At 46.2% G+C, this 26401-nt stretch overlaps 1 protein-coding gene across 1 annotated transcript in view; it reads right to left on the reverse strand.

Moving 5' to 3' along the window:
• LOC135809889 (uncharacterized) overlaps nucleotides 1-26401 on the reverse strand; it is a 70973-nt gene that overhangs the window by 2762 nt on the left and 41810 nt on the right. The window contains exons 9-13 of the mRNA XM_065323332.1: nucleotides 14218-14313; nucleotides 12650-13021; nucleotides 5193-5618; nucleotides 2866-2910; nucleotides 161-492 (exon numbers count right to left, since the gene is read on the reverse strand). Coding sequence (XP_065179404.1) covers nucleotides 161-492; nucleotides 2866-2910; nucleotides 5193-5618; nucleotides 12650-13021; nucleotides 14218-14313 — 1271 coding nt within the window. The remainder of the gene's footprint in view (nucleotides 1-160; nucleotides 493-2865; nucleotides 2911-5192; nucleotides 5619-12649; nucleotides 13022-14217; nucleotides 14314-26401) is intronic.

Below are 26401 nucleotides of genomic sequence, written 5' to 3' on the forward strand. Positions count from 1 at the left end.
ATCCATTGCTTATTGCCTTATCGACCAACGTTTGCAAAGTAATTAGCTGCTTGTACCAGTATAATATTATAATAGTGTATGAATGTGTACAAAGATGTTGGCATATCATTGCAGAAAAAAATTGTCAACAATGTACGGTTGACAGGCATTTTTGACTTACGACTGGCTTGGCGCAGGCTACCATCTTCAACTGTGTTGACAACGGTATATACTGGAGTTGTTCACCGAGGAGTTGGTTTTCGAGGAGTTGGCTTACGATTGCGCGAGTAGTAACTTCCGGCGTCTCAATCCAACTAAGGCTTGCACTGCCATACGTTTCAGTCATGAATTGGTTCGCACAATGCATCTCAGTGGCTAGAGGTAAGCGCATCCCTTGGCTGGAGCAAAATTGATGAGCTGCAGTGTAATTCAAGCCAGCCAGCTTGGGGCCATAGTAGATATCAAGGGCATGCATATTGCCTGATAAATCGGCCCAACCTGCACACTCACGACCTATTGGTATGACACACAAGCACATTCATACTTATTCTCGACAAAAATTTAATAATTATGTAACTGCTATTCAGATGACAGGGCGATAAAAATTATCTCTTTGTCTGTCAAATCCTATACTGTACAAGCAGAAATATTCGTCTGGAATTTAATTTCGTCTTTTTCGTCCAAGGAGTTTTTGGACTAAATTAAATGTAGGACTGATGTCGATTTGCCCTGCTTTTCTATACACTCTTATGATCCATGGACGAAATTTTCAACCGGACGAACTCCTTTTCTTTGGAATTGGGGACGAAATTATTGACCGACGAATTTTTCAGCCTCTACAGTATATCTCTTAATTTGCTGGCCCAAAATCCTATATATAGGATTTGAAAATGTGTGCCTTTTATGCCGTTGTTATTGGTCATCACGACCAGTAATAACGGCATAATGGTTTTCATGGAAGTTGTAAATATGTTTGAGGCATGAATGTTCACATTTTAGATTCATAGGGCGATAATATTTCTGATGAATACCCATTTTCAGCAAAAATTGGAAATTTGAGCATATTTGTTCAGCTGCTGTCATGGAAAGGACTGAAGCAGTGAATATGCAGAAGAACATTGCAGGTGTGGTTTCATGACGACATATCGCACATGCCGTCATGAAACTACCAGTTTTAAGGATAAAACAAGGTCCAATAAAATCTCAAATCCTATATATAGGATTCGAAAAATAGGGCACAGGCCTTAGTAATATTGGGCAAGGAGATGAGCCTGAGATGTTAGTGTTTGAAAAAATTATCTTATTCAACTCTCAATATCTACTAAGACCTAGCAAGGAAGAATTGGTCACATACTTTTCTCTATGCTCGTGCCACACCCATTTTGAGTTGAAAAATATGACCAAAATCCTATATTATATGTCCTTTTCCTTTCTACTTTTATTATTGGCTCAATACCAGAGTTTCAAAATCCTATATATAGGATTTAGCAAATTAAGAGATATATAGGATTTTTCCCAATTTTTGGGAAAGAGTAGATCATACCTTACAAAGTAAAGATCTTTCTTCAAAAACCTGTTGGAGTCTGCATTCTGTGTTTATCAGAGATGATGCCTGCCAAGTTTCACCAGCACAAGGGCTTTACTTTGTCTGTAGCAGGCCGGCCTTCCCGTGCAAGAGTGTCCAGAATTTTCAAAATCCTATATATACTGTATGTCAGCGCCTTTAAAGCCATGGCCTTATATTCGAAACACTGCTGCTTTCCTAGCTATTCTAGATGTAAAATGACTCACCTACTACGCCATGTCATAAAAGTCAAAGTCCACACATAAATTTCAATCTTAATTCAAAACCTACTTCAAATGTAATTTTATTTATGAAGCCCATGGCTTTATAACTGAGACTGGCTTTATAATCGAATATACCTCCATATGCGGACATACGGTAGGATTTGGCCTCTTCAAAAATTGGTTTTGTTCTTCACAGTTCCCCTGCCAATAAAAAACCATAGTTGGCAATATCCAAGCCTAGCTATATAGCCCATATGGAGCTAACACAAAAATTCTATGCATCTATGGCTAAAGAAGAAGCACCTCCTAGGCTAGTACCAAAAGAGTATTCCACTATTAATATGTGTACATACTTCAACACAACTGATTTAGTAAATGCCCCAAACATGTAGTGTCTTTAGCTCATATTGATCTGCGAGCACTTTACAACACTCCTTCAATGCTAGGATGGTGCTAATATTCATCTATTCCACTCCTTGTCTATTTCTACCACTTGTAATTGCAATTCATCAGCAATAATTGCACACAGATACCTTTCCTGGGAGTCTTAGCCAGTGAGTAACCTCTATTCATTCATTTTAAATAAGGAGAGGCATCGTGGGAAAGATCAAAATGCATCTTCAATAACATTGCTTCACACATCGACCATTTTCGAGGCGGCAAATGCGTCTTGAAGTCTAATCCTATAATATGGGATTAACTGGTGACAGACAAAGAGATAAGGAAACATTTCCAACTAAGGAAACATTTCCAGTTGCAAATGGTCTATGCACGCAAATCACCAACTGAAGCTGGAACAAAGGTCTCCCGTTTCACAGTGTAAGGGTATAGAGTACAAACCGATGCAGTGGTGTTCACTTTAATGGAACGTGAGAGCTACTATTTCAATGTAAACGAGTCGGGGAAGCGATTTGCCAGAAAAGTGAAACAATGCCAAACTCATGCACCCCGACTTGAACCTGCACCCTGCTCATCACGAGCAATGCTCTAGCCATCTGAATTTAATCATAATTCATAGGTTTATGTTCAGCGAACGGAAGTTCACGTTATCAGTATTGTGCTGTCTCACTGTCAGCTACACTCAGTACTACTACTCACGTAGAAGTGGGAAATCCACTGGCGGCATGGTGCTGGTTTTTCCCTCTGCGCATGAAAACCGTAGAGAATAAGCACAGATGGAGAATAGCTCGACAGAGGAAGTTGAAATTCTTTCCTTTTTAAAATGTAAAGGACGTACTAGAATCCTAAACTTGAATTCGGACAGTGAGCCAATGTAATCATGGATAAAAGGGAAGAACGACATTTTTCTAAATGCCCACCAAAGGAACAAGATCATACAAAGTCAGAGAGTCTGACAACAAGGTACAAAACTGACAGGGAGTACTGAGACATTCAACGATGTGACACCTAGCTCCAGCACATTTACGAGATAAGCGATGCCCTAGTTGCAACAACCTGGCTACTCTATTCTTAGATCTGACAGGACTAGCCAGCAAGGCACCGGAATATGTTTTTATGGTGAAGAAAGGCCATAACGACATCCGCGACTCAGATGCAGATGCCAGACTCGCTGAGATAGCGTTTGGTGGTGTCCATGTTGAGCCTGTTCTCGTTCCGGAGGATGATCGGAACAACTCAGCTCCGCCCTGCAAGCTGATTCGTCAGCCCAGGGTGTCTGGGAGGGTAGCGACGGGTGGCGTTGTCACGGTCGACAACCGCATCTTTGGTACTGATGCACCCATACTACCGAAGCCTCTTAGCCTCTTAGTAGTGGTACCGTAAAGTACCGCCAGAGCGCCCAACCATCTCATCCTTTCGTGGTCGTATTGTGCAGGTGGTCTGCTGTCTGTAGGTCATACGACATGAACCTTGTACACATATTGCACGTTTTGCAGTCAATCCGTACCTTCAAGCGGACACAAGCTCCACACAAAACCTGCCAAGTGTGACCTTAGTACACTAAGATTCTCACATTGTACACACTTCGTTGCACTCTGCCATACGATTTTCCTTTCTCTGGCTGTAAAATCAAGGTGGGGCGCTCTTGCAAGACGGGGCGCTCTTGCAAGATGGGGCGCTCTGGCGGTATTTTACGGTAGTAGTAGTACTACTACTGCTACTACGATGCACAAACCAACAACTTTACAACTTGGAAGGCTCAGGTTAGGAAAAGTACAAACAATCAGGGGAAGGAAAGCGCAGCGAAGATGAGCACGACTATGTCCCCCGGCAACAAAGAATGCCAAACGTTACGGGATGATGATCTGCGTTTCTCATTTTGTTGCAATCACTACTTATCCATGCCGGTTCCTTATTTTCTTCTCCTCCCCTTCTCCCTTCCTTGCCGTGGTTGGCTAACACCCTCTCTCTTTGTATTGGCCGGTGTTCTCACTGGGCTATGAGATGCTGTAATAAATAAAAATAAATAAAAATAAAAATAAAAAATAAAAATGACAAGACTAGTTAGGGGTCGTCGTAAAAAAAATTGTCGTCCCTGAAATGAACATCATTCGGGGAAGGGTGCGAACCAAAATTGCAAGTCGACCGACACTATACATATATATATACGTGTACGTGCATGTAATTTTCGTTGTCCAGTATAGCCAGCTGCATTCATTTCAAAGGGAGGAGAGGGGCCTTAGTACAAAATGAACGATCGTTTCGGAGAGGACAAAAAAACTTTTGCGACGACCCCTTAGACAATTGGACATACCAGTCTTACTACAAAGCAACAGAGACCCCAAATTGGGAGGCTCAACTTCTGTAATAAAAAAAGAAAGGGGAAGCTCCACTGTGATCTAAATTTATGTAATACAGTCAACTCCACGTATAGCCAACTCGCACATAGTGAATTTCATGATTATAACAAACCATTGAATTTGTGCATGTCCCTGTTTGACTAAGAAAGTGGTGGACACCACGCAACTGCATTATAAAAAAAGGGGGTTTGTCAACTGACAACCGCTCTATTCCGTTGCTATTCACACTTGGCGCATGCGGTGGATGAAAACTTCTTTATACGTGATGTCGAAAACGTTAGGACGTTTCGGGCCTGTCAACCATTGTCAGAACCTCTGTTTGAACTCAGGAAAAATTGACCCTTTGTACTGAGCAGAACCATATGTTGTAATGCCACACTAATACATACTAATACATGTACTGTCACAGGTCAAATACCAGTCATGATTATGTTGCTAGAAGGTGTAAGTGCAGTGCATTCAGCTTCGAACTAAGTTTCCTGTGCAATGGTGTTCTTTATTTGTACATGTTAATTTGAAGCAGGAATGTGTTTTTAATGTGTTTTTTTAATGTGTTTTTAACCCCTACTCTCCAGAACGCACAATACTGCATGAGTTCTGGCACACACGTATGTTGGCCAATGGTATTTATGGAATATTTTTATGAAGCATGCCTACCCTTCTTACCTATTGTTGGAGGCTCTTCTTGCGTGACAGTAACATTGAACGAGTGGAGCACTGTTTGCTCCACGTGAGAGTAAGTGGTATGCTGATTGAGATAGTTCACTGTTAAGTGATAGGTGCCAGATGTACGGCTTTCCTCCGCGTAAGGGAAGCACACATAGGCTACATCTTGCTGCGATGTAGCATTCCTGAACAGATACAGCTTAACCGACTGGTCACCATTGGAAATGAGAGCTTGGTTTTTAAATAGACGTATCACTCTATCCTTGACGGGAACCTGTTTACCCCGGGATACTGTAACTGTAAATCTCGCACACTCGAGGAGTCTCTCAGAATAAAGTTTGACAGAACTGTATCCTTTTATGGTTGCATTCACATCAAGACCTTTGATGGTAGAGGTCTTCCAAGCATTGATAGTGGCAACCGCTTCTGCAGAATACAGGTTACGCAGCAACAATTACATAAATTGATTAAATTGCAAACAACAGTACCAGATGCATCAACATTATCACGAATGTTTAATTGGACAAAGAACAGAAAGATGATGAACCATAGATGTTATGAACAATGGAAGGACTAAACCAGGGAAAGGGATGCATATAACTGAGCAAGGACAAAAGAGAACTTCGAACTAGTTTTAGCATAACGCTCCTTAGGAAGTGTTCATTACACTAATGGATGCAATGGCGAATTACAACTATTGAAGAAAAGTATAGAGCGATATACACTACCAACCCGCCCTAGCAGTATTACAGCATGGCAGTTTTGGACATATTTCTCGCTAATGTTAAAGAGGTTCTGCACAACGAAAATTCGAACAAAGTTTCGCGACAGGCCTTGCGAAAATGTGTACGAATTTTCGCACGAACTTTGTGTTCTACACATTTTCGTAGTTTGCACGCGCCAAGTGCACGTACGACATGACCCAATCTCACGAAACTTCCTACGAAAGTTCATTTCTCGTTCCCTGCAAGTTTCGCGTCCAAAGTTGCGAAAGTTCGTGCCCAAATCACCTGGTCACCACGCCAGCAGGCGACAACTAACACCAAGGTTCAACTCGAGTGACAGGACTGTACCCAAAAAAGGTCAAACAGGCTAGTAAGTTGTACCCTGCAGGCACGGTGACCAGGTGACTGGTGTACGCAGGAGCACGTGACCTTTTGTTCGACCACGTTCGATTGGGAATAAAGGAGGAACGCTGCATTGCAGCCTTTTCGGACCAAAACCAGTCGACTCAGCGTCCAAAAGACTACAACATATGGGCCAATCGCGGTCATCCGTGCTTTTATAAGAACGAAATGGCGCTTTTAGTGACATTTTGCATACAAATCCCCATCTAGTAGGGCGCAGTCACCCAGTTTCGGTGGAAGTGCGCGAGTTCGATTGGGATTCAAGTAGGAAGGGAGCGTCTCAGCTTTCTCGGACCAAGACCATTCGACTCAGCACCCCGAAGACTACAACTGGTGAAATTTTAATTTTTGCCTTAACTTCCCCTTTAACCCCACCCTTTCTTACAAGTCATCGCCGAAGTCGCAACCACTACTTCGTACTGTTGTGCCCAGCGCGGGCTTGCGACTAGTTGGTTTGGAGGTGACAGCATTGCGAATGACCGAGGGTCCTCGACGTCTGTCTCACCGTCCAAGAGCGACACTGACTCACGCTGCTATCTGGTGTTCACGAGGTGTTTGTCGCGCTGGAAACGGAGCGTCTCTGTAAGTTTGTATCCCTGGTGATGTTTGTGCCTGGAGAGCACTATATAAGTGGTGCTCTTCAGGCACAATCTTCCTCAGCCTACTCAAGCTCAACTGATGAGGGGTGAATTCCCCGAAACACTGTGTATTGAGCAGGGAGTGGTGCTTTCTTGCAGGTTTGCCGAGTCGAAGGTTCGATGGACTTCTCGTGTGCTCTGGATGGCAGTCGTGAGTCAGTCAAGTGTCAAGTAAAGTCGGCGGAATAGCGCGAGCTCCGGTGTGGGGAGCAAACCCTTTCCCCTTTAAATCATAACAAATGTCTACTTCTAGAAAAGAAAAGGACCAAGGAACTACAATAATACAACTGATCTTCGCATTTTTGAGCCACACAAGTTGTGTGGAATGTTGCTTTGCGTCCTTGAATCGTGATTTGACCATATTGTCCAATGGTCTTTCCAGTATCGTCATCGACATGCATGTACATCTGCCGACGTCCTTCACAGCTGAGACTTTCAGCTCGTGCGTTTCTTGGTTGCGCTCACCCTCCCCTCCTATGTTATCATATAACTTAGAACTTTCCAAGTCGGAAGGCTGTTGGAGTGCGTATCCAAGATGTGCTAGCCAGTTAGTTGTAGAACGCCAGTACCGTCGGTAAGTGTCATGCAATATTGCACGAGCTGATTGTTTAGTAACTGGTGGTGTTAGTCGACATTAGGCCAAGTAAAAAAACTGATTGTTTATCGTCAGCGCCCGCCCTATAATTTTCGCCCTCCCGGCCGAATTATTTGACTTTTTAATTCCGCTAAATATTAGGGGTCAAACGGGTGTACCGGGTACCCGGGTACCCGCCCGTTAATCTCAGGTACCGTTAGTAAAAGGGTACCCGTTTGTAAAAAAAAAAAAAAAAAAAAAAAAAAAGTGATCCTATCGTATTCCAAGACTCAAAATAGGAGTGCGGATACTCTTTTCCTTTTTCCTGTGCATTCCCGCTTTCGACTTTATCAGGCAGGAGCAGGCTGAAAGACAGACTTGACAGTTGTTCTCTCCAGTCTAGTGCAAGTAAAAATCCTCGTACTGGTCAGTGGAGGTTTTTGATTGTGATGTGAGAAAATGCAAGACTTGAAACTCGTTCGAGGTGGCAGCTGAGTAACTAGAAAGTTACGATGGTTCTCCGACATCGAACCTGCCACAGTACTTGATGAACTAGTGTCACCAGGCTGAGTGACCAGTCGGAGTGTCACAAACGGTGATGTCCGTAGGTGGTAGCTACATGTATGATACTCATGGTTGTAGTTTGTTCCTTCAATCGACGAGCTGAAAAGTAGTTCGAAATATTGCATACAAGATTACGGATTTGTGAAGATTCATTTCACGAGTTCAACAAGCTAGCACTAGCAGCTAGCTGGCCAGCAGCACATCAGCTGTGTCAGGCACCCCAGCTACCTATGGGCGCGAACATCTTCTGAATGCAACTAATACCAGTTCTCTGCGAACATAGCAAAATTTAATAGGATTGCGCGAGATCACGGAAGTTTTGCTAAACCACTCTGTCCTTGCATGGCTTGAATCACATCGATCTGCAGTTGATTTGCGTACATGTATCAAAATACATGATGTAGCTTGTAGGACCATCTACATGTACGATTGTAAGTTACTGTGAAGTTATGTACATGGGCAAATGCACGGATGACATTCATTTGGAACCTTCATTGCCATAATAATATTATGATACACGAATCAATTGCGAATCATAATGTAGTATCAAAATACAACCTGAGAATATACAAATTAAAATCATGATTTATGTGAGAAATGCGCAAAAAAATAATATGGCTGCTAAAGGGTACCCGTTAACCCGCCCGTTAAGAAAATTACCCGTTCGTTAGTTTAGGGCGCGTTCAGACTACCGATAAAAAGTGACCGATTGGGAAAGTCGGCAAGGTGATTTGATCACGTGACGTTACTGGCACGTTACCGGTGGGAAAGTTTTACTGCCGCGGCTGCTGCGGCAGTAAACTTTTACCGGCAGTAAAAAGGTGCTCAGGCTGCATGCGCGCTGCGAAAAAAAGGGAAAATCCCTTGTCAGTGCCGCGGTGAGAGCTGAAAACTTCATGGTAACGTTAGTTTGTTATCGGTAGTGTGAATGTCCTTCACGGTTTATCGGCATTCACGGTTTGACGGGGTTCACGGTAGTCTGAACGCGCCCTAAAGGTACACCCGTTTGACCCCTACTAAATATACTGTATGTGCTGCGATCTACGCCTATGGCCTCTAATCAACGTGACTGTAGATCTTGGAAGGCCAAGCCTGCAGGTTGAACCATACATGTAGGTGCTACAGGCTGAAAAGTGAAAGAGATTATCAGCTGCCTGCTTTTCTTTGTTGTTCTACGTTGGTTGTTTCACTTTTCCTTATTTGCATCCTCAAAATATCTCTTGCAAGATGTTATTCATGGCTAACGACTCATTTGCATCACATAGATTTATCTCACTCGGTGCAGAATGGCTTCAAAAAGAATATTTGAAGGAAAAGGCATGTCTAGGGGTTCCTTGGTCCTTGTCTTTTCTATAATACTGTAAATATACAAATTTTCGGCAGCTATTTAATTTCGGCTATATTCGGCACCGACCCAAAACGCCTAAATTAAAACGCCGATGAAAATTTTCACAGCATCTGTCACACTATACCGTGCCCTCTACCCCACGCCGAAAATAAATCGCCGCGGAAATGTCAAAAATCGTGAAGTGCCGAAATTTTGCAGCGCCGAAATTTTGTATATTTTCAGTAGGGGGGTTTCGCTCTACTTAGTTGCGTATGAAAATCCGTACGTCGTAGGCGCCGGGCAGCGAGGGCAACTTTCATACATAAATCTCTGTACGGATTTCTGTTGGAAAGCTCTTTCCTACGTTGGGTCCTCAGTAGGACTTTTTGAAATATTATTCGCATTTTCCTGACTTATCCATGGCAACGTTCAAGCCGGGCGAAACACAAGGTAACACACCGCACACTACGTTGAAAATAAAATGGAAAACGTCTTGGTTCGTGGTGAATACGCATATGTGGTGGGCGCATGCAGCCAGCAGGTCTCTCCAAAGCAACAAGGCATGTTTAGCAGTCGTGGAGAAATCACGTAGAGCGAAACCAAGAATACATAACCCCCCCAGAGTGTGCAAAACCTGATCCAGCTCTGCATTGGGTCTTGGTCGAGCGTAATCGGATCTTCTGATGTCATGCGTACACTCCACACCAGCGCAAGGCCGGTCTCGAGGCAGGGCACCATTGTTTTTGATCCGAGAGTACCCGCGACTCCCCGGGTTCCCCCCAGATGTGTACGGTATTATTACCCAAAGATCCGATTACGCTCGACCAAGATCCTATGCAGAGCTGGATGAGGCGTTGCACACTCTGGGGGGTTATGTACTCTTGGCACAACCCAACAGCTCTGATTTTTACGTATGAAAATGACTTTCAGTTCCTACGTCATTTTCATCCGTAATTCCGTAAAGCGAAACCTCCCTAATGTATTTACTGTGTATTTGTCCCCACAGGATACCGCGATTCCACGGACGCGGAATTTTCCGCGTTATTGGTTATTTGAAACTCGGGTATTGAGCCAATAATAAAAGTAGAAAGGAAAAGGACATATGGAAACGAGTTAAGAGTAACTCTCCACCACTGTAACTAGATACTATATACAGTCAGAAAGTGCAATAACTAGCCTACTGGTCTCGTCATCGTCCAGTGACAATCGACATTCTTTGTTCCGTTGGGACTGTAGCTTGTGTTCGTTTTCGTTGCGCTTGCCTTCCCCTCTTTGGTCTTTCCATAACCTTGAACCTTCCAAGTTGGAAGGCTGTCGGTTAGCGCTACGGGAATGTGTTGAAACTAGGTGTCAGGACGTCGAATGTCTTAGTACTCTGTCAGTTTTGTGCCTAGTTATTGCACTTTCTGACTGTATATAGTATCTAGTTACAGTGGTGGAGAGTTACTCTTAACTCGTTTCCATATGTCCTTTTCCTTTCTACTTTTGTTATTGGTTATCATCCACGTTTTCGTGAGATTTCGCATAAATCCCGCGTTATTCATGAGAATGTACAAGAAAATGGTGCATGGTGTCGAAAATGTACTACAAAGTCGCATGGGTTCATGAGTTTGCACGACAAAGTTGTATTCTTGCATGAGACTAGCACGCTAAAGTTGTACCAGTGACAGATAACTCGTGCATAATGACCGCATTAACCCGCATATTTGCTGCATTATAGAGGTTCAGCATAATGCGAAACCTCTCCATTAACCCGCATATTTGCCGCATAATCCTGCATATTTGCCGCATAATCCCGCATATTTGCAGCCTAATGGCCTGTTTTCGCCCGCATAATTTTAGGATTTTGTCCGCGTTATTCTGTGGGGACAGCTGTTTGTCCTTGGCTCTCCATCCGAGGCCATTTTGGCACAGCAACTGTCTACGTGAAATTCTGTCAGAACTGCACTCATACTGATAGTGAAGCTGTATGCTCTTGATTTATATTATATGCAACCACGAATTGAGTCCAACTCTCTGGTTCAGATGCCGGGTCACTTTGCATTGACCAGAACATTGTGAACTGAGGTCATGTGATGTAAAACTCTGCTTTTGCACTCCTACATAGAGATACAGTAATACAGGCAGGATAACACGCATGGGATGATTGACTCTTTGTATTAGGCCAAGTAAAAATAATTGATTGTTGATCGTCAGCGCCCGCCCCGATTTTTCAGTCCGTCCCGCGATTTATTTTATTTTTTATTTTCGTGATCAACGGTAGAAAACTCGTGTGTTTAGCGAAATCCGAAATGTTTTTAGCAGTACGAGCATATGCGAGCTCTCATGTACAACTTCAACGTGCTTTTACCGTAGCGACATCACGCAGTGCAGTGTGATTCCAGTGTACTTGTGTGAAATCTGGCAACTACAATACATGGCACTGTAGTCTGTACAGTGTACCACCTGATATCTACGCCTGCATTCATGGAAACTGCGCAGCCACCACGCATCACAGAGGCATCTGCACATGTTCAAAGTGTGTCCAGGCAGACTGGTAGCAGTCACAACCAACAATGGTAGTACACCCATATCCCCATAGATGTAATTCATGCTAAGATTTCAAGATGTCCGGTCGATGTAGATATAAAAAAAGTTATAAAATGAAAATACAACCCTCCCGTCCGCCCCGATTTTTCGGAAAATTCTGACGATCAACAATCTTCTTTTTTTTACTTGGCCTTGCCAAGAGTGCATAACCCCCAAGAGTGTGCAACTGCCTGCACAACCTCCATGCTGTGCTGCGACGGCAGAACTTCACATCAAGTGACATGGTTCAAACGGTTACGCTGGCAAACAGTGCAAAGTGACCACAAGAGAGTTGAGCCCCGAGCTGGTTTGCATACAACCCTGTATCTATCATGCACAGAGTGCAAAAAATGTGTACGGGTTCATCACGTGATGTGAAGTTCTGCAGTCGCAGACCACATAGCTGGAGTTGCACACTCTTGGGGGTTATAAACTCTTTGGTATGACGTAGTGTCCCCTGTGTAAGTAGATACTGCATAAGTACCGGTATTACTGATTACATGCACACCTACACACACACACACACACACACACACACACACACATACACCTACACACGTGCACACACATACACACACACGCACATGCACACGCACACACACGCACACACACACACACACACACACACACACACACACACACAAGGCTAAAGACCATACCTGGTCTTGTAATGTTTCTTATTTTGTACCAGAACACCGGGATGTCACCAAATGGCCGCCTCAGGATGAAAACATTGGTAGTTCCCAAGTCCATGGACTCAAAAGTGTCAGCAGAGGATGGTCCGTATACACCACGACCATAATCCGTTAGCTTTGCACACCAACTCTGTGATGCTGTGCCGTCTAAGTTCATCAACATCTGCAATGGCTTTTGAGTTATTTGCAGCTGCTTAAGTCCATAGGTGCATTCTGGTAGGTCACTGACACAATCTGGATTGTGGGGTGAATTTGGTGACACTGTCTCATAAGCGAACAGTTGAGGAAGATAAGTATGGTGTAGCGCAAACAGTCGATATACACCATGGGTTGACACTGGATGAACAACAAGCAACAGAATCTGATATTGTGCATGATTAAATCAACATGAATTCCTTGTGCCATACTCTCAATTCTGCTTGGATTGTGCTGCACATTGCGTATCACACGGTTGCGAAACACATTTCAGATGCTTGTACCGAAAAGTACTGTGGATCAAGGATACTACAGTGCTGACAACTGAAATCTGACCACTGAGCTCACTGAGCTCACGTCGCAAACACCCAACACGGGATTGTAAGTAACACTACGAAATAGAGACCGCTAGAATGTGAACGCACCGCTCAGGGGTCGGATTTCAGTTGCCAGCACTGCAGTACTCGACACGGGAAGCCTACAATGTAGGAGCAATAGAGAAAGGTAGACAGTGCTCGGACAGACATGTATCATCAGTGAACACTTAGGCTGCATTTACACGAGGCGCTTCAATCCGAATTGGAGCTCGACCCGGGTCGAGTTTCAACCCGCCATGAACACAGATTGACTGGCGCTTTTACATGATGCCGGACTCGGGTTGAAATTTCAATCTTCCCCAAGGAGAGGTTTGAAATGAAGAAATCATATTACGGTACTTCAGTGCGTATCTCGCTCCAAGTTAGTGCACACGTAAATGTTTCACGAAAGCAATCACGTGACCATACAGGACCCTAGAAGTGCACTTTTGTCAGCATAATTATCAGTAATTGACCATCAGACCCGGGTTAACACTCTTCATGAAAACACCCACCTATTTTTCCGCCATACAGACTTTCAACCCGGGTTTACAATTCACATGTAAACACAGCCTAGTGTTATCTACATTGTACGTACACTCAAACGCCTCTTATCCGGACGCCTCAGATAGGGGCACGTCTCTCTACCGGGCACCTTCAGCTTGAGTTCCTATAGCACAAATGCGTCGAATTTGGGTTTTTTGAACTTTTTCCGTATGTGGAAGTGCTTGTTTCACTGCCAACCTATGTAACCCCCACATTTTTATCAATGGGTTCCTTTTGTATCCTCAACATGTGCAATACGTGCCAAATAAACTTCTTCAAAAAATGTTATCATACATGGTAGATGAGTTATTCTGAGATACGGGCAAATCTGAGATACGGGCAGTGCCCGGTCCCAAGGTGCCCGGATAAGAGACGTCCGAGTGTATACACATGGACGACCTTCTTGTCCTTATCCGCTAAAGTACTATTGCTTACCAGGCAGTTTGTCTTGGCGCCATGACTGGATATCAGCGTATGACGACAACGCTGGGTCACACGTCTGTGATGGAGCGAAGTCACCTTGCACGAATCCTAGCACCAGCAGCAGCAGCAATCCTGTGACAAGTTGAAACAGTGCAGCGTTCTTCGCACCCTGGCGTACACGTGGACATCTTGGTCCTGGCTCCATTTCCAAAGATACTTGATCTCTTCCGTCTCGACAGTCGCCGAAAGGATGCTGTTGTCAACTCTATTGTTCTATTGTTCAGATGAGCAGTCCCCATTTATACCACCATGACTTGGGACGGGCAGCAGCGGGGCATTGGGCGACGTCATGACTTGGGGGTCATGTACTATACTATATATAGTACAGTGCTTGCATGTTTGTACTGAATTTCGCCTTCGGGAAATTCTTCGCAACAGGGAGTAGTACAATACCGTACTGTACATGATTGTACTACTCCCTGCTTCGCAACATAACCATGATAACAGGGACCCCCCCGCCCCCGGCCCCTGCTTCGAAATGCGGAATGCGTAGATCTGGTAGATAGATCTATTGTAAGCCTTGCTGACTCAATTATAGCAAATTGTCTCCTTGAGACAGGCCAGAGCCAATAAAATCCTGAGTCTGGAATTAGAAGTACAGCAACTCAGGCGGGAAGTTCAGGAGTCCCTCAACCGGAAATCCATAGGCACCCTCTCTTGCGGGAAGCACAGCAAAATTTGGCAATGTCTAGTGGGAAGTTGTACAGCACTGCGGCAAGAGACTTGAACTCCCCACGTGCACGTACAAACAAATGTTTCCTCGCTATACGCGCTTGACACAGCCTCAGGGTCTACAACTACCTACTTGTAAAAAGAAAAAGAAGGAAAAAAGAATGTTTGGCACCTATGAATTCAGGGGATGATGGCCCACGCCTGGTAAAAAGAAAAGAAAAAAAGAAATCATAACAAAGAAAACTAAACGAACTTAGAAGTTGCGACTTCGGGGGTAATAGTCATGAAGTTGATTGTTCCAACTTGGAACACACGCTTCTTGCCGAACTTGACACTTGACTGACTCACGACTGCCATCCGGAGCACACGAGGAGCACGTCGCACCTTTCACTCGGCAAACCTGCAAGAAAGCACCACTCCCTGCTGAATACACGGTGTTTCGGGGAATTCACCCCTCATCAGTTGAGCTTGAGTAGGCTGAGGAAGATTGTGCCTGAAAAGCACCACTTATATACTGCTCTCCAGGCCAAACCATCACCAGGGATACAAACTTACAGAGACGCTTTGTTTCCAGCGCAACAAACACCTCGTGAAGCTCCAGGTAGCAGCGTGAGTCAAAGTCGCTCATGGAGTTGTGATAAACAGACGTTGAGAGCCAGGATAGCTATTCGCAACGCTGTCACCTCCAACAACTAGTCGCACGTCCGCGTCAACTGATGAGGGGTGAATTCCCCGAAACACCGTGTATTGAGCAGGAAGTGGTGCTTTCTTGCAGGTTTGCCGAGTGGAAGGTGCGACGTGCTCCTCGTGTGCTCCGGATGGCAGTCGTGAGTCAGTCAAGTGTCAAGTTCGGCAAGAAGCGTGTGTTCCAAGTTGGAACAATCAACTTAAAGAAAACTAAAGAAAAAAGAATGTTTGGCACCTATGAATTCAGGGGATGCATCGATGGCCCACGCCTGGTAAGGGCCTGGTCAGACTGCGGCAAAATCGAAATAATCCTAGGATTATAAGCCGAATCTCTATAGTAACTTGCCGCCAGAGCGGCAAAAGCGAGAGTTGACGCTCCAAAAAAAAAGCAAGAACGGACCACGCTTTTCCGCTCCAAACAGGATTTGACGCTGATACGCCATTGACGCTGATAATCACTGATTTTTTCATCTCGATATCGAAGAGTTAATTGGCCACGGACAACAACAAAACTCATAAGGATGGTTGCAAGGATTGCACTGAAGGTGTTGGCGATCCCCAAGGTGAAGGAATTTGACGTCGTTCGTGGAGATTACCACTTGACGCTCGAAATGAAGTTTGAATTTTCACTCTCCCCACATGTGTAGTGTGATCGCGATTCAAATTCTGGACGCTGTTCTGTTTTCGTCAGGCAACCAAAATTTGCCGCAGTCTAACCAGGCCCAGAAAAAGAAAAAAAGAAAAAAACAGGGTAGTATCAAGCAAAAAGTACGAGATACAGTTTATGAACTCTTCGTAATAGCAAGAGTACATAATGCACTCGGTAATAGCAAGAGGTTATGTACTCTTGGTAATAGTAATACGAGTATAGTACAGGTTCTACAATATGTTATACGCATCCCATATTTGGATCCCGACCCCGGCATGATTCCATTACCCCCTACCCCTAGCCCTGCATGCAGTAATTCGTACACATTCCATTACCCCCTACCCCTTGCCCTGCATGCAGTAATTCGTACACATTCCATTACCCCCTACCCCTGCATGCAGTAATTCGTACACATTCCATTACCCCTAGGGCCTTCCCTATCAAAATAATAAATTCTACTACTACTACTACCCCCTACCCCTAGCCCTGCATGCAGTAATTCGTACACATTCCATTACCCCCTACCCCTACCCCTGCATGCAGTAATTCGTACACACTCCATTACCCCCTACCCCTACCCCTGCATGCAGTAATTCGTACACACTCCATTACCCCCTACCCCTAGCCTTGCATGCAGTAGTTCGTACGTACACACTTATAACCATATTTGACCCATTTCCCCGCTGCCCCTGCATGTTATAATTAGTACCGTACACATTTGTAGCCCGTTTTCCCTCCTTCTGCCCCTGCACATAAAAACCACCGTACATTTCATCTAATTACATCCCTTTATAAATTATAGTGTACATAGTCGGGCTATACACATAATAATGCGCGCCCAGCTAAATGGGCGCGCTCATGCATTGCACCGTACATTCTATTCTAGTTCACTCTAAGATAACCAAACTTCGATAATCTAGTCAGAAGTCGAATCCATTCCCTAATGTTGGTGTCTAAAAATCTGTCCTCGTCCCGTGAGATATATGCTTTACAGACTCTAATAAACTGGTATCTCTGGTGGTCTGGTGTGAACCGTAACGAAAACCCGAAGAGATAACATTGGCGCCCAACGTGGGGCTCGAACCCACGACCCTGAGATTAAGAGTCTCATGCTCTACCGACTGAGCTTTCATTGATTCAGCTGATTGTGATTCTTGGGATGAACGGTTGCCGCTGGCACAACTGGCCTACAATACGAGTGTGCATAATTCCACTCACTATACCCCATTCTTCTTACTGTTCGGAAGGGAGGCCCGCCTGCCCCTAGATTTGTTATGCCCCACCCCAGACCCTACACCTGTCACTTTCAGCCCCACCTCCTATGTTATCCGTTTGAGGGAACGTTTAGAGGCGGCCTATAGGTTAGTCAGAGAACATTTGGATGTTGGCCACCGCCGTGCTAAGACCAACTATGATCTGAAGGCCAATGCCGATACCTTGAAAGTTGGACAGTTTGTTTGGCTTTACCTACACCCCCAGGCTGGTGACAGTCCTAAGTTGTTCCGGTATTGGGATGGTCCATGGCAAGTTTCTGTAGTTCATTCCCCCTGGTTTATACCATTAAGCGGCTTGGTGTCCATTCAGCCCGCCGCACCACCGTTATGATATGACCGTCCACAGGAATAGATTAAAGCGTATTTTTGGACCCGTAAACCTTCCCCCTGTGGACGCCCCGGTTAACCCACCTCCAGCCCCCATAATGGCGGGAGTCACCATTCCCCGCCTGCCCTCTTCGTTCACACCCTTATTCTGAGATCTCCAGCCGAGTGTTCGTCCTCGCTGTCACAGTTTCCCTCAGTCATTTTTTTTTTAAGTAATCTCCAGCCGAGTGTTCGTCCTCGCTAGATCGCTGTCGAGTTTGACCTGTGGATGTTTGAATTCTTTATTCTCACGATGGCACCATCGCCAATAAGAGATAAATTTATGAGAAGGTGAGATTGTGGGTTAAACAGTTGGAAAGTGATTTACATCACTTTGAACTTTACAAGTATGGGAGAGGGTGAGCGCTGCAGGAGCAGATTGAGTTAATCAGCAGTGAGCAGATTTCTTGTTTGAAAGCAGGTCGGGAGGAGACGTCACGAATGCTAGCAGGGAGGGCATTGTAGTATGTTGGTGTGTCTGCTGTGGTGTCCGGTGTTGCGTGTTTGTTTTTCTCTCTGTTGGTTTCGGTTGCGCGTGGTGTGCAGGACCATCACCCTGCAACTCCAACGACCCCCTCCTTCACCGCATCACCGCCGACATCACCACCAGCAACACCACCAGCAACACCACCAACATCACCCCCGACACCACCACCAACATCACCCCCGACACCACCACCAACATCACCCCCGGCCCCGACATCACCACCAACCAAATCTTCAACAACACCTTCAACCACAAATCCAACATCAACTGCAACCACAACACTCTTCCCAGCACACAACACCACCACGCCCACTAATGCCACCGGAGGATGCTCGACGGACAATTGAGCGACGCCGCCATACACGCCAGTCCCGCCGTTGTCGAACCCCCGCTTTCATTGCCAGGTCTCGGCGACGGGCCGCAGCTCGCCTCCAACAGCGGGCCCGACCCCGGGCGATTCCTCCCCCACCGACCACACCTCCACCACCACCGCCACCGTCGAACCCGTCTGGCCGGTTCGATCGTTTCAGCCAGGATCCAGAACTGGTTTCGGAGGCCGACTGGTCCGATACAGAGTAGGATCCACTGTAGAGTAGTATATTTACAGTTGTGGCAAGTGAAATCCGACACTTGGCATAAGGGACTGCACCATGCAGTCTGCAGCCCCTGCAGCCCTGCATACGTACAGTACATGTGTTACATACAACTTTATCTGTCTGATGACAAAACTCGTACTCATCACAGTCACAAGGTTCAAAAGGTGCTGGCAAAAATGAATGGTGATTGGATACCAATACTCCTTATGTGTACCATATTTGTGAACTGTGTGTATCTGCGCTGTGACCCTTCGATCTGTTTGGGATGCATACGGCTCTATAGTACAAATTAGGTGCAGTGCATTACATCATTGATGTCCATTTGTGGCGCTGTCCCCTCTGGCAAGTGTCGGATTTCACTTTTATTATTATTATTATTATTAAATTTTTGATAGGGCAATCCCCACAGGCCTAAGGCCTTCTTACAGGGTACCCTAAATGTGCCAATACAAGGTAACGGAAGCGAGAAACAGATGTGCAAAGGCGAATGTCAGCAGGTAGAGAGTTCCAACCAGGGAGTATTTTACTACTCCCTGGTTCCAACGATCTGAGCCTAGAAAACTAAGAGAAAAAAGACCATACCGATTTAAAGCAGCGGGAAGAGTAAGGGCTTTAGAAACTTGAGAGCGTGTGCGCGAGTTTGTGTGTGACGATGCACTGCGCAACGAAAAACAACTAGAGAGTAGGGGGCTTGCTTGATCATTTAGTGAACGAAAAATAAGAACAAAAAGTCTGAGCTGATACCGAGCGGCCAGTGGGAGTAAATGGTTGCGTTTTTGTAGTGCACTGATGCTGTTGAAGCGAGTGAGGTTGAACACCGTGCGCAAGGCACGTCTACTCAAGCGAACCAGGCGCTCATATTGACCCTCACGAAGGCAGTGAGCAAACGAATTCGACCCATACTCGAGAACTGCCGAGTGTTCGTCCTCGCTAGATCGCTGTCGAGTTTGACCTGTGGATGTTTGAATTCTTTATTCTCACGATGGCACCATCGCCAATAAGAGATAAATTTATGAGAAGGTGAGATTGTGGGTTAAACAGTTGGAAAGTGATTTACATCACTTTGAACTTTACAAGTATGGGAGAGGGTGAGCGCTGCAGGAGCAGATTGAGTTAATCAGCAGTGAGCAGATTTCTTGTTTGAAAGCAGGTCGGGAGGAGACGTCACGAATGCTAGCAGGGAGGGCATTGTAGTATGTTGGTGTGTCTGCTGTGGTGTCCGGTGTTGCGTGTTTGTTTTTCTCTCTGTTGGTTTCGGTTGCGCGTGGTGTGCAGGACCATCACCCTGCAACTCCAACGACCCCCTCCTTCACCGCATCACCGCCGACATCACCACCAGCAACACCACCAGCAACACCACCAACATCACCCCCGACACCACCACCAACATCACCCCCGACACCACCACCAACATCACCCCCGGCCCCGACATCACCACCAACCAAATCTTCAACAACACCTTCAACCACAAATCCAACATCAACTGCAACCACAACACTCTTCCCAGCACACAACACCACCACGCCCACTAATGCCACCGGAGGATGCTCGACGGACAATTGAGCGACGCCGCCATACACGCCAGTCCCGCCGTTGTCGAACCCCCGCTTTCATTGCCAGGTCTCGGCGACGGGCCGCAGCTCGCCTCCAACAGCGGGCCCGACCCCGGGCGATTCCTCCCCCACCGACCACACCTCCACCACCACCGCCACCGTCGAACCCGTCTGGCCGGTTCGATCGTTTCAGCCAGGATCCAGAACTGGTTTCGGAGGCCGACTGGTCCGATACAGAGTAGGATCCACTGTAGAGTAGTATATTTACAGTTGTGGCAAGTGAAATCCGACACTTGGCATAAGGGACTGCACCATGCAGTCTGCAGCCCCTGCAGCCCTGCATACGTACAGTACATGTGTTACATACAACTTTATCTGTCTGATGACAAAACTCGTACTCATCACAGTCACAAGGTTCAAAAGGTGCTGGCAAAAATGAATGGTGATTGGATACCAATACTCCTTATGTGTACCATATTTGTGAACTGTGTGTATCTGCGCTGTGACCCTTCGATCTGTTTGGGATGCATACGGCTCTATAGTACAAATTAGGTGCAGTGCATTACATCATTGATGTCCATTTGTGGCGCTGTCCCCTATGGCAAGTGTCGGATTTCACTTTTATTATTATTATTATTATTAAATTTTTGATAGGGCAATCCCCACAGGCCTAAGGCCTTCTTACAGGGTACCCTAAATGTGCCAATACAAGGTAACGGAAGCGAGAAACAGATGTGCAAAGGCGAATGTCAGCAGGTAGAGAGTTCCAACCAGGGAGTATTTTACTACTCCCTGGTTCCAACGATCTGAGCCTAGAAAACTAAGAGAAAAAAGACCATACCGATTTAAAGCAGCGGGAAGAGTAAGGGCTTTAGAAACTTGAGAGCGTGTGCGCGAGTTTGTGTGTGACGATGCACTGCGCAACGAAAAACAACTAGAGAGTAGGGGGCTTGCTTGATCATTTAGTGAACGAAAAATAAGAACAAAAAGTCTGAGCTGATACCGAGCGGCCAGTGGGAGTAAATGGTTGCGTTTTTGTAGTGCACTGATGCTGTTGAAGCGAGTGAGGTTGAACACCGTGCGCAAGGCACGTCTACTCAAGCGAACCAGGCGCTCATATTGACCCTCACGAAGGCAGTGAGCAAACGAATTCGACCCATACTCGAGAACTGCCGAGTGTTCGTCCTCGCTAGATCGCTGTCGAGTTTGACCTGTGGATGTTTGAATTCTTTATTCTCACGATGGCACCATCGCCAATAAGAGATAAATTTATGAGAAGGTGAGATTGTGGGTTAAACAGTTGGAAAGTGATTTACATCACTTTGAACTTTACAAGTATGGGAGAGGGTGAGCGCTGCAGGAGCAGATTGAGTTAATCAGCAGTGAGCAGATTTCTTGTTTGAAAGCAGGTCGGGAGGAGACGTCACGAATGCTAGCAGGGAGGGCATTGTAGTATGTTGGTGTGTCTGCTGTGGTGTCCGGTGTTGCGTGTTTGTTTTTCTCTCTGTTGGTTTCGGTTGCGCGTGGTGTGCAGGACCATCACCCTGCAACTCCAACGACCCCCTCCTTCACCGCATCACCGCCGACATCACCACCAGCAACACCACCAGCAACACCACCAACATCACCCCCGACACCACCACCAACATCACCCCCGACACCACCACCAACATCACCCCCGGCCCCGACATCACCACCAACCAAATCTTCAACAACACCTTCAACCACAAATCCAACATCAACTGCAACCACAACACTCTTCCCAGCACACAACACCACCACGCCCACTAATGCCACCGGAGGATGCTCGACGGACAATTGAGCGACGCCGCCATACACGCCAGTCCCGCCGTTGTCGAACCCCCGCTTTCATTGCCAGGTCTCGGCGACGGGCCGCAGCTCGCCTCCAACAGCGGGCCCGACCCCGGGCGATTCCTCCCCCACCGACCACACCTCCACCACCACCGCCACCGTCGAACCCGTCTGGCCGGTTCGATCGTTTCAGCCAGGATCCAGAACTGGTTTCGGAGGCCGACTGGTCCGATACAGAGTAGGATCCACTGTAGAGTAGTATATTTACAGTTGTGGCAAGTGAAATCCGACACTTGGCATAAGGGACTGCACCATGCAGTCTGCAGCCCCTGCAGCCCTGCATACGTACAGTACATGTGTTACATACAACTTTATCTGTCTGATGACAAAACTCGTACTCATCACAGTCACAAGGTTCAAAAGGTGCTGGCAAAAATGAATGGTGATTGGATACCAATACTCCTTATGTGTACCATATTTGTGAACTGTGTGTATCTGCGCTGTGACCCTTCGATCTGTTTGGGATGCATACGGCTCTATAGTACAAATTAGGTGCAGTGCATTACATCATTGATGTCCATTTGTGGCGCTGTCCCCTCTGGCAAGTGTCGGATTTCACTTTTATTATTATTATTATTATTAAATTTTTGATAGGGCAATCCCCACAGGCCTAAGGCCTTCTTACAGGGTACCCTAAATGTGCCAATACAAGGTAACGGAAGCGAGAAACAGATGTGCAAAGGCGAATGTCAGCAGGTAGAGAGTTCCAACCAGGGAGTATTTTACTACTCCCTGGTTCCAACGATCTGAGCCTAGAAAACTAAGAGAAAAAAGACCATACCGATTTAAAGCAGCGGGAAGAGTAAGGGCTTTAGAAACTTGAGAGCGTGTGCGCGAGTTTGTGTGTGACGATGCACTGCGCAACGAAAAACAACTAGAGAGTAGGGGGCTTGCTTGATCATTTAGTGAACGAAAAATAAGAACAAAAAGTCTGAGCTGATACCGAGCGGCCAGTGGGAGTAAATGGTTGCGTTTTTGTAGTGCACTGATGCTGTTGAAGCGAGTGAGGTTGAACACCGTGCGCAAGGCACGTCTACTCAAGCGAACCAGGCGCTCATATTGACCCTCACGAAGGCAGTGAGCAAACGAATTCGACCCATACTCGAGAACTGATTGGATGGACGATATGTAGAATGTTTTCTTGGCGTGCTCCGTCAGTTGGTGTCGTATCTTCCTGAACACAGCGATCTTGTTTCCAATCTTGCGCTCAAGGTGGGCGATGTGGGCACCAAAAGTAAGGTGTTCATCCAAAACGATTCCAAGATACTTCACTTCAGGCAAAGGGGCAATAGATGACTTGCACAAAGATCCGAGCCACGAGTGAGACGGGGCAAGTGCACCCTGTGCACCCAGGCTACCCTGCGGGCACCCTAGGCTACGCCGTCTGTAGACTGTAGTACGTTTTTTGTCAGCATGAATGAACAGTACACGGCATGTACATGTACATGTACATGGTCATTACCGTCACTGTCTTCAGCATGCTCATGACTCATGTGCACTTGTAGCTACTAGGGTTAGTGGAAGTACATGACTGTGAATTATTACATGTATGTGAAGAGAAGCCAGGCGTTCAAACCAACCCAAAAATACTCTTGCCTTATTCTTCGGTGAAATAGCTATAAAAAATTGTCTTACCAAACAACAGTGAGCATAGAAGCAACCTCGATGCACCCAATAATATGGCTTCCATGAACAGCAAGTGTCGCACGAGGATCCCAAGAACACGTCAAGTTCCATGCCACCCGCCGCCATCAAAAGAACGAAGGATAACTGTGCTAGCCTAGTTCCTATTCAATGTAACGCTAACGGTACGGGATAAAGGAGCCTGTTGGGAAGGCGGGGGTGAGCTGTAAATGTGGAATTTGTAAGAAGAGTAGTGGCTCAACTGTAGGTCCAACGCAGAAGGTACCTCACAGCGCAGTTCTGTTGCCTCGTTGCAACTAAACAGGTATGTTACTTTCCCATGAGACCCAGCCGGAGCCGCATCATCGTCATTACCAGCTAATCATGGAGAGGTATAATGTGACTTTCCACCACTCCCTGATTCAATCATAGTTTGCGAGCCTGCGCCAAACTGCTTGCTCACTAAAACCAGGCATTGGATACATATGGCTTCAGTAAGGTTTACAATGCTATGTCTCTGGCCTAAGTCCAAGTCTAGATACAGCTACTTAGAGTCAGGGCTTTTTGAAATGTTCATTTCGGAACAAGTGAGACTTTAACAGTAGCTAGTACACCTCAGGCATGAGGACTTCGCAGCGTTTCTCCAGCACACTTGTTCTCTCCCTCAACTCAGATACTGTACTTGAAGTCCTACTAAAGGCCATCTGGCTCTCAGACTCAGTCCTTCCACCCTTCATTTTCGTGGTTTTGGCTTCCACTCGTGGCTCGGCAGGTTCCTGGCCTCTCCGCAGTCTGTCCTCAGGAGAGGGTCGCTCTGGAGCTAGTGCAGCCGAATCAAAGGGAATTGAGTTCTTTCTCAGACGTCCACAAACGTTGTGCTTGACTTCGCTTCCACTGCGAGAAATTAGTCACACTTCAGGACCACGACGTGCTTGTTGCAGCCTACACCAATGATACTAAAATAATATTCCCTCATTTTTCTGCCTCCCGGCCGGCCGGCTCGGAAAGGAACGTATGGACTGGGAGCCTCACTACGGTTCCGCCTCTCGTCTGCTAGTGCATTCAGGAGCGCAGAAGCGCTTCGGCATGACGATACGAGCCGAATCAAAACAACTCTACTCTCTAGCCAAAAAAAACTAGCTCAGTGTTCGTCAGGCAAAAAGCGAAAGTCACGAACTAAAACTAAAAGGTGGGGAAGTAAGTAGTAAGTTAGTTAGTCAGAGTCAGAAGGTCCACTTGCCCCGTCTCGAACCCAGACAATCTTTGTGCAAGTCATCTATTGAGGTGTTGTTCAGTTGAAGGCTGACGTCAGGGGTCAAAGGTGTGGACTTCGACCTGAAGATTATGAACTGAGTCTTGTCCGGATTGAGGCAGAGACCTCGTGCAGCCAGGAAATCACGAACAATGGTAATATCCTCAGCGAGATCGAGTGTGAGTTGGTTTAGGTCCTTGCCAGCTTTGTAGAGGGAAACATCGTCTGCGTATTGCCGTGCCTTGCAGTGCTTCGTTGCAGAGGGAAGATTACGAACTGATATATTGAATAAAGAGGGCCCAAGGACAGAGCCTTGCGGCACACCTCTGTTTCCTGCGTATGTGTCTCCCTGAGCTGTCTTCGTGACGACACGCTGTTCCCGGTTCTGTAGGTACGTAAGGAACCATTGCAAAGCTGTACCTCCCACGCCAATGTCTGTCAATTCTTGTAGGAGCATGCTATGGTTTACCGAGTCAAATGCCTTGGACATGTCCAGGAATGCAGCAACAACAAAATGTCCTTGATCAAGGGATGTGTGCCAGTCGTTCACTACACACGCCAGTAGGTCTTCACAGGAGTGGTGCTTGCGGTACGCAAATTGCTCCGGAGGGAGTAGTGGTGTCTCAGTCGGAGCAGTGTAGATGTGATCCATGAGTTGTTCATGTGCCAGTGTCTCCATAAGCTTAGCCATCTGGGGCAACAGTGATATCGGCCTGTAGTTGGTAGCAATGGACTTGTCACCTCTCTTGTAAATGGGACGTACATGCGCAAATTTGTAACATTCGGGGAACTCACCAGTGGAGAGAGAGGACGAGAAGAGCCGTGCAAGTGGTTCTGATATTTGTTCTCCAAGTGTCTTGTAGATGGTGGGAGGGATCAAGTCAGGACCTGTGGCCTTGCGGTTGTCAAGACGTCGTAGGAGAGCCAGGATGTCATCGGCTGTCACAGCGGTGAACTCCGAGAAAGAGTGTAGAGGCAGTGGCCCATGTGGAACTGTCAAAGGGATTTGTGAATTGAGTGAAGGGTCTGTAATGACCTTGGCAAACGTAGTTGTGATATCGTGCAGACTTGCAGCAGGATTTTGCGAGATCTTCTTCCTTCCAAG

Source organism: Sycon ciliatum, chromosome 2, assembly GCF_964019385.1.
Source record: "Sycon ciliatum chromosome 2, ocSycCili1.1, whole genome shotgun sequence".
Lineage (NCBI taxonomy): Eukaryota > Metazoa > Porifera > Calcarea > Leucosolenida > Sycettidae > Sycon > Sycon ciliatum.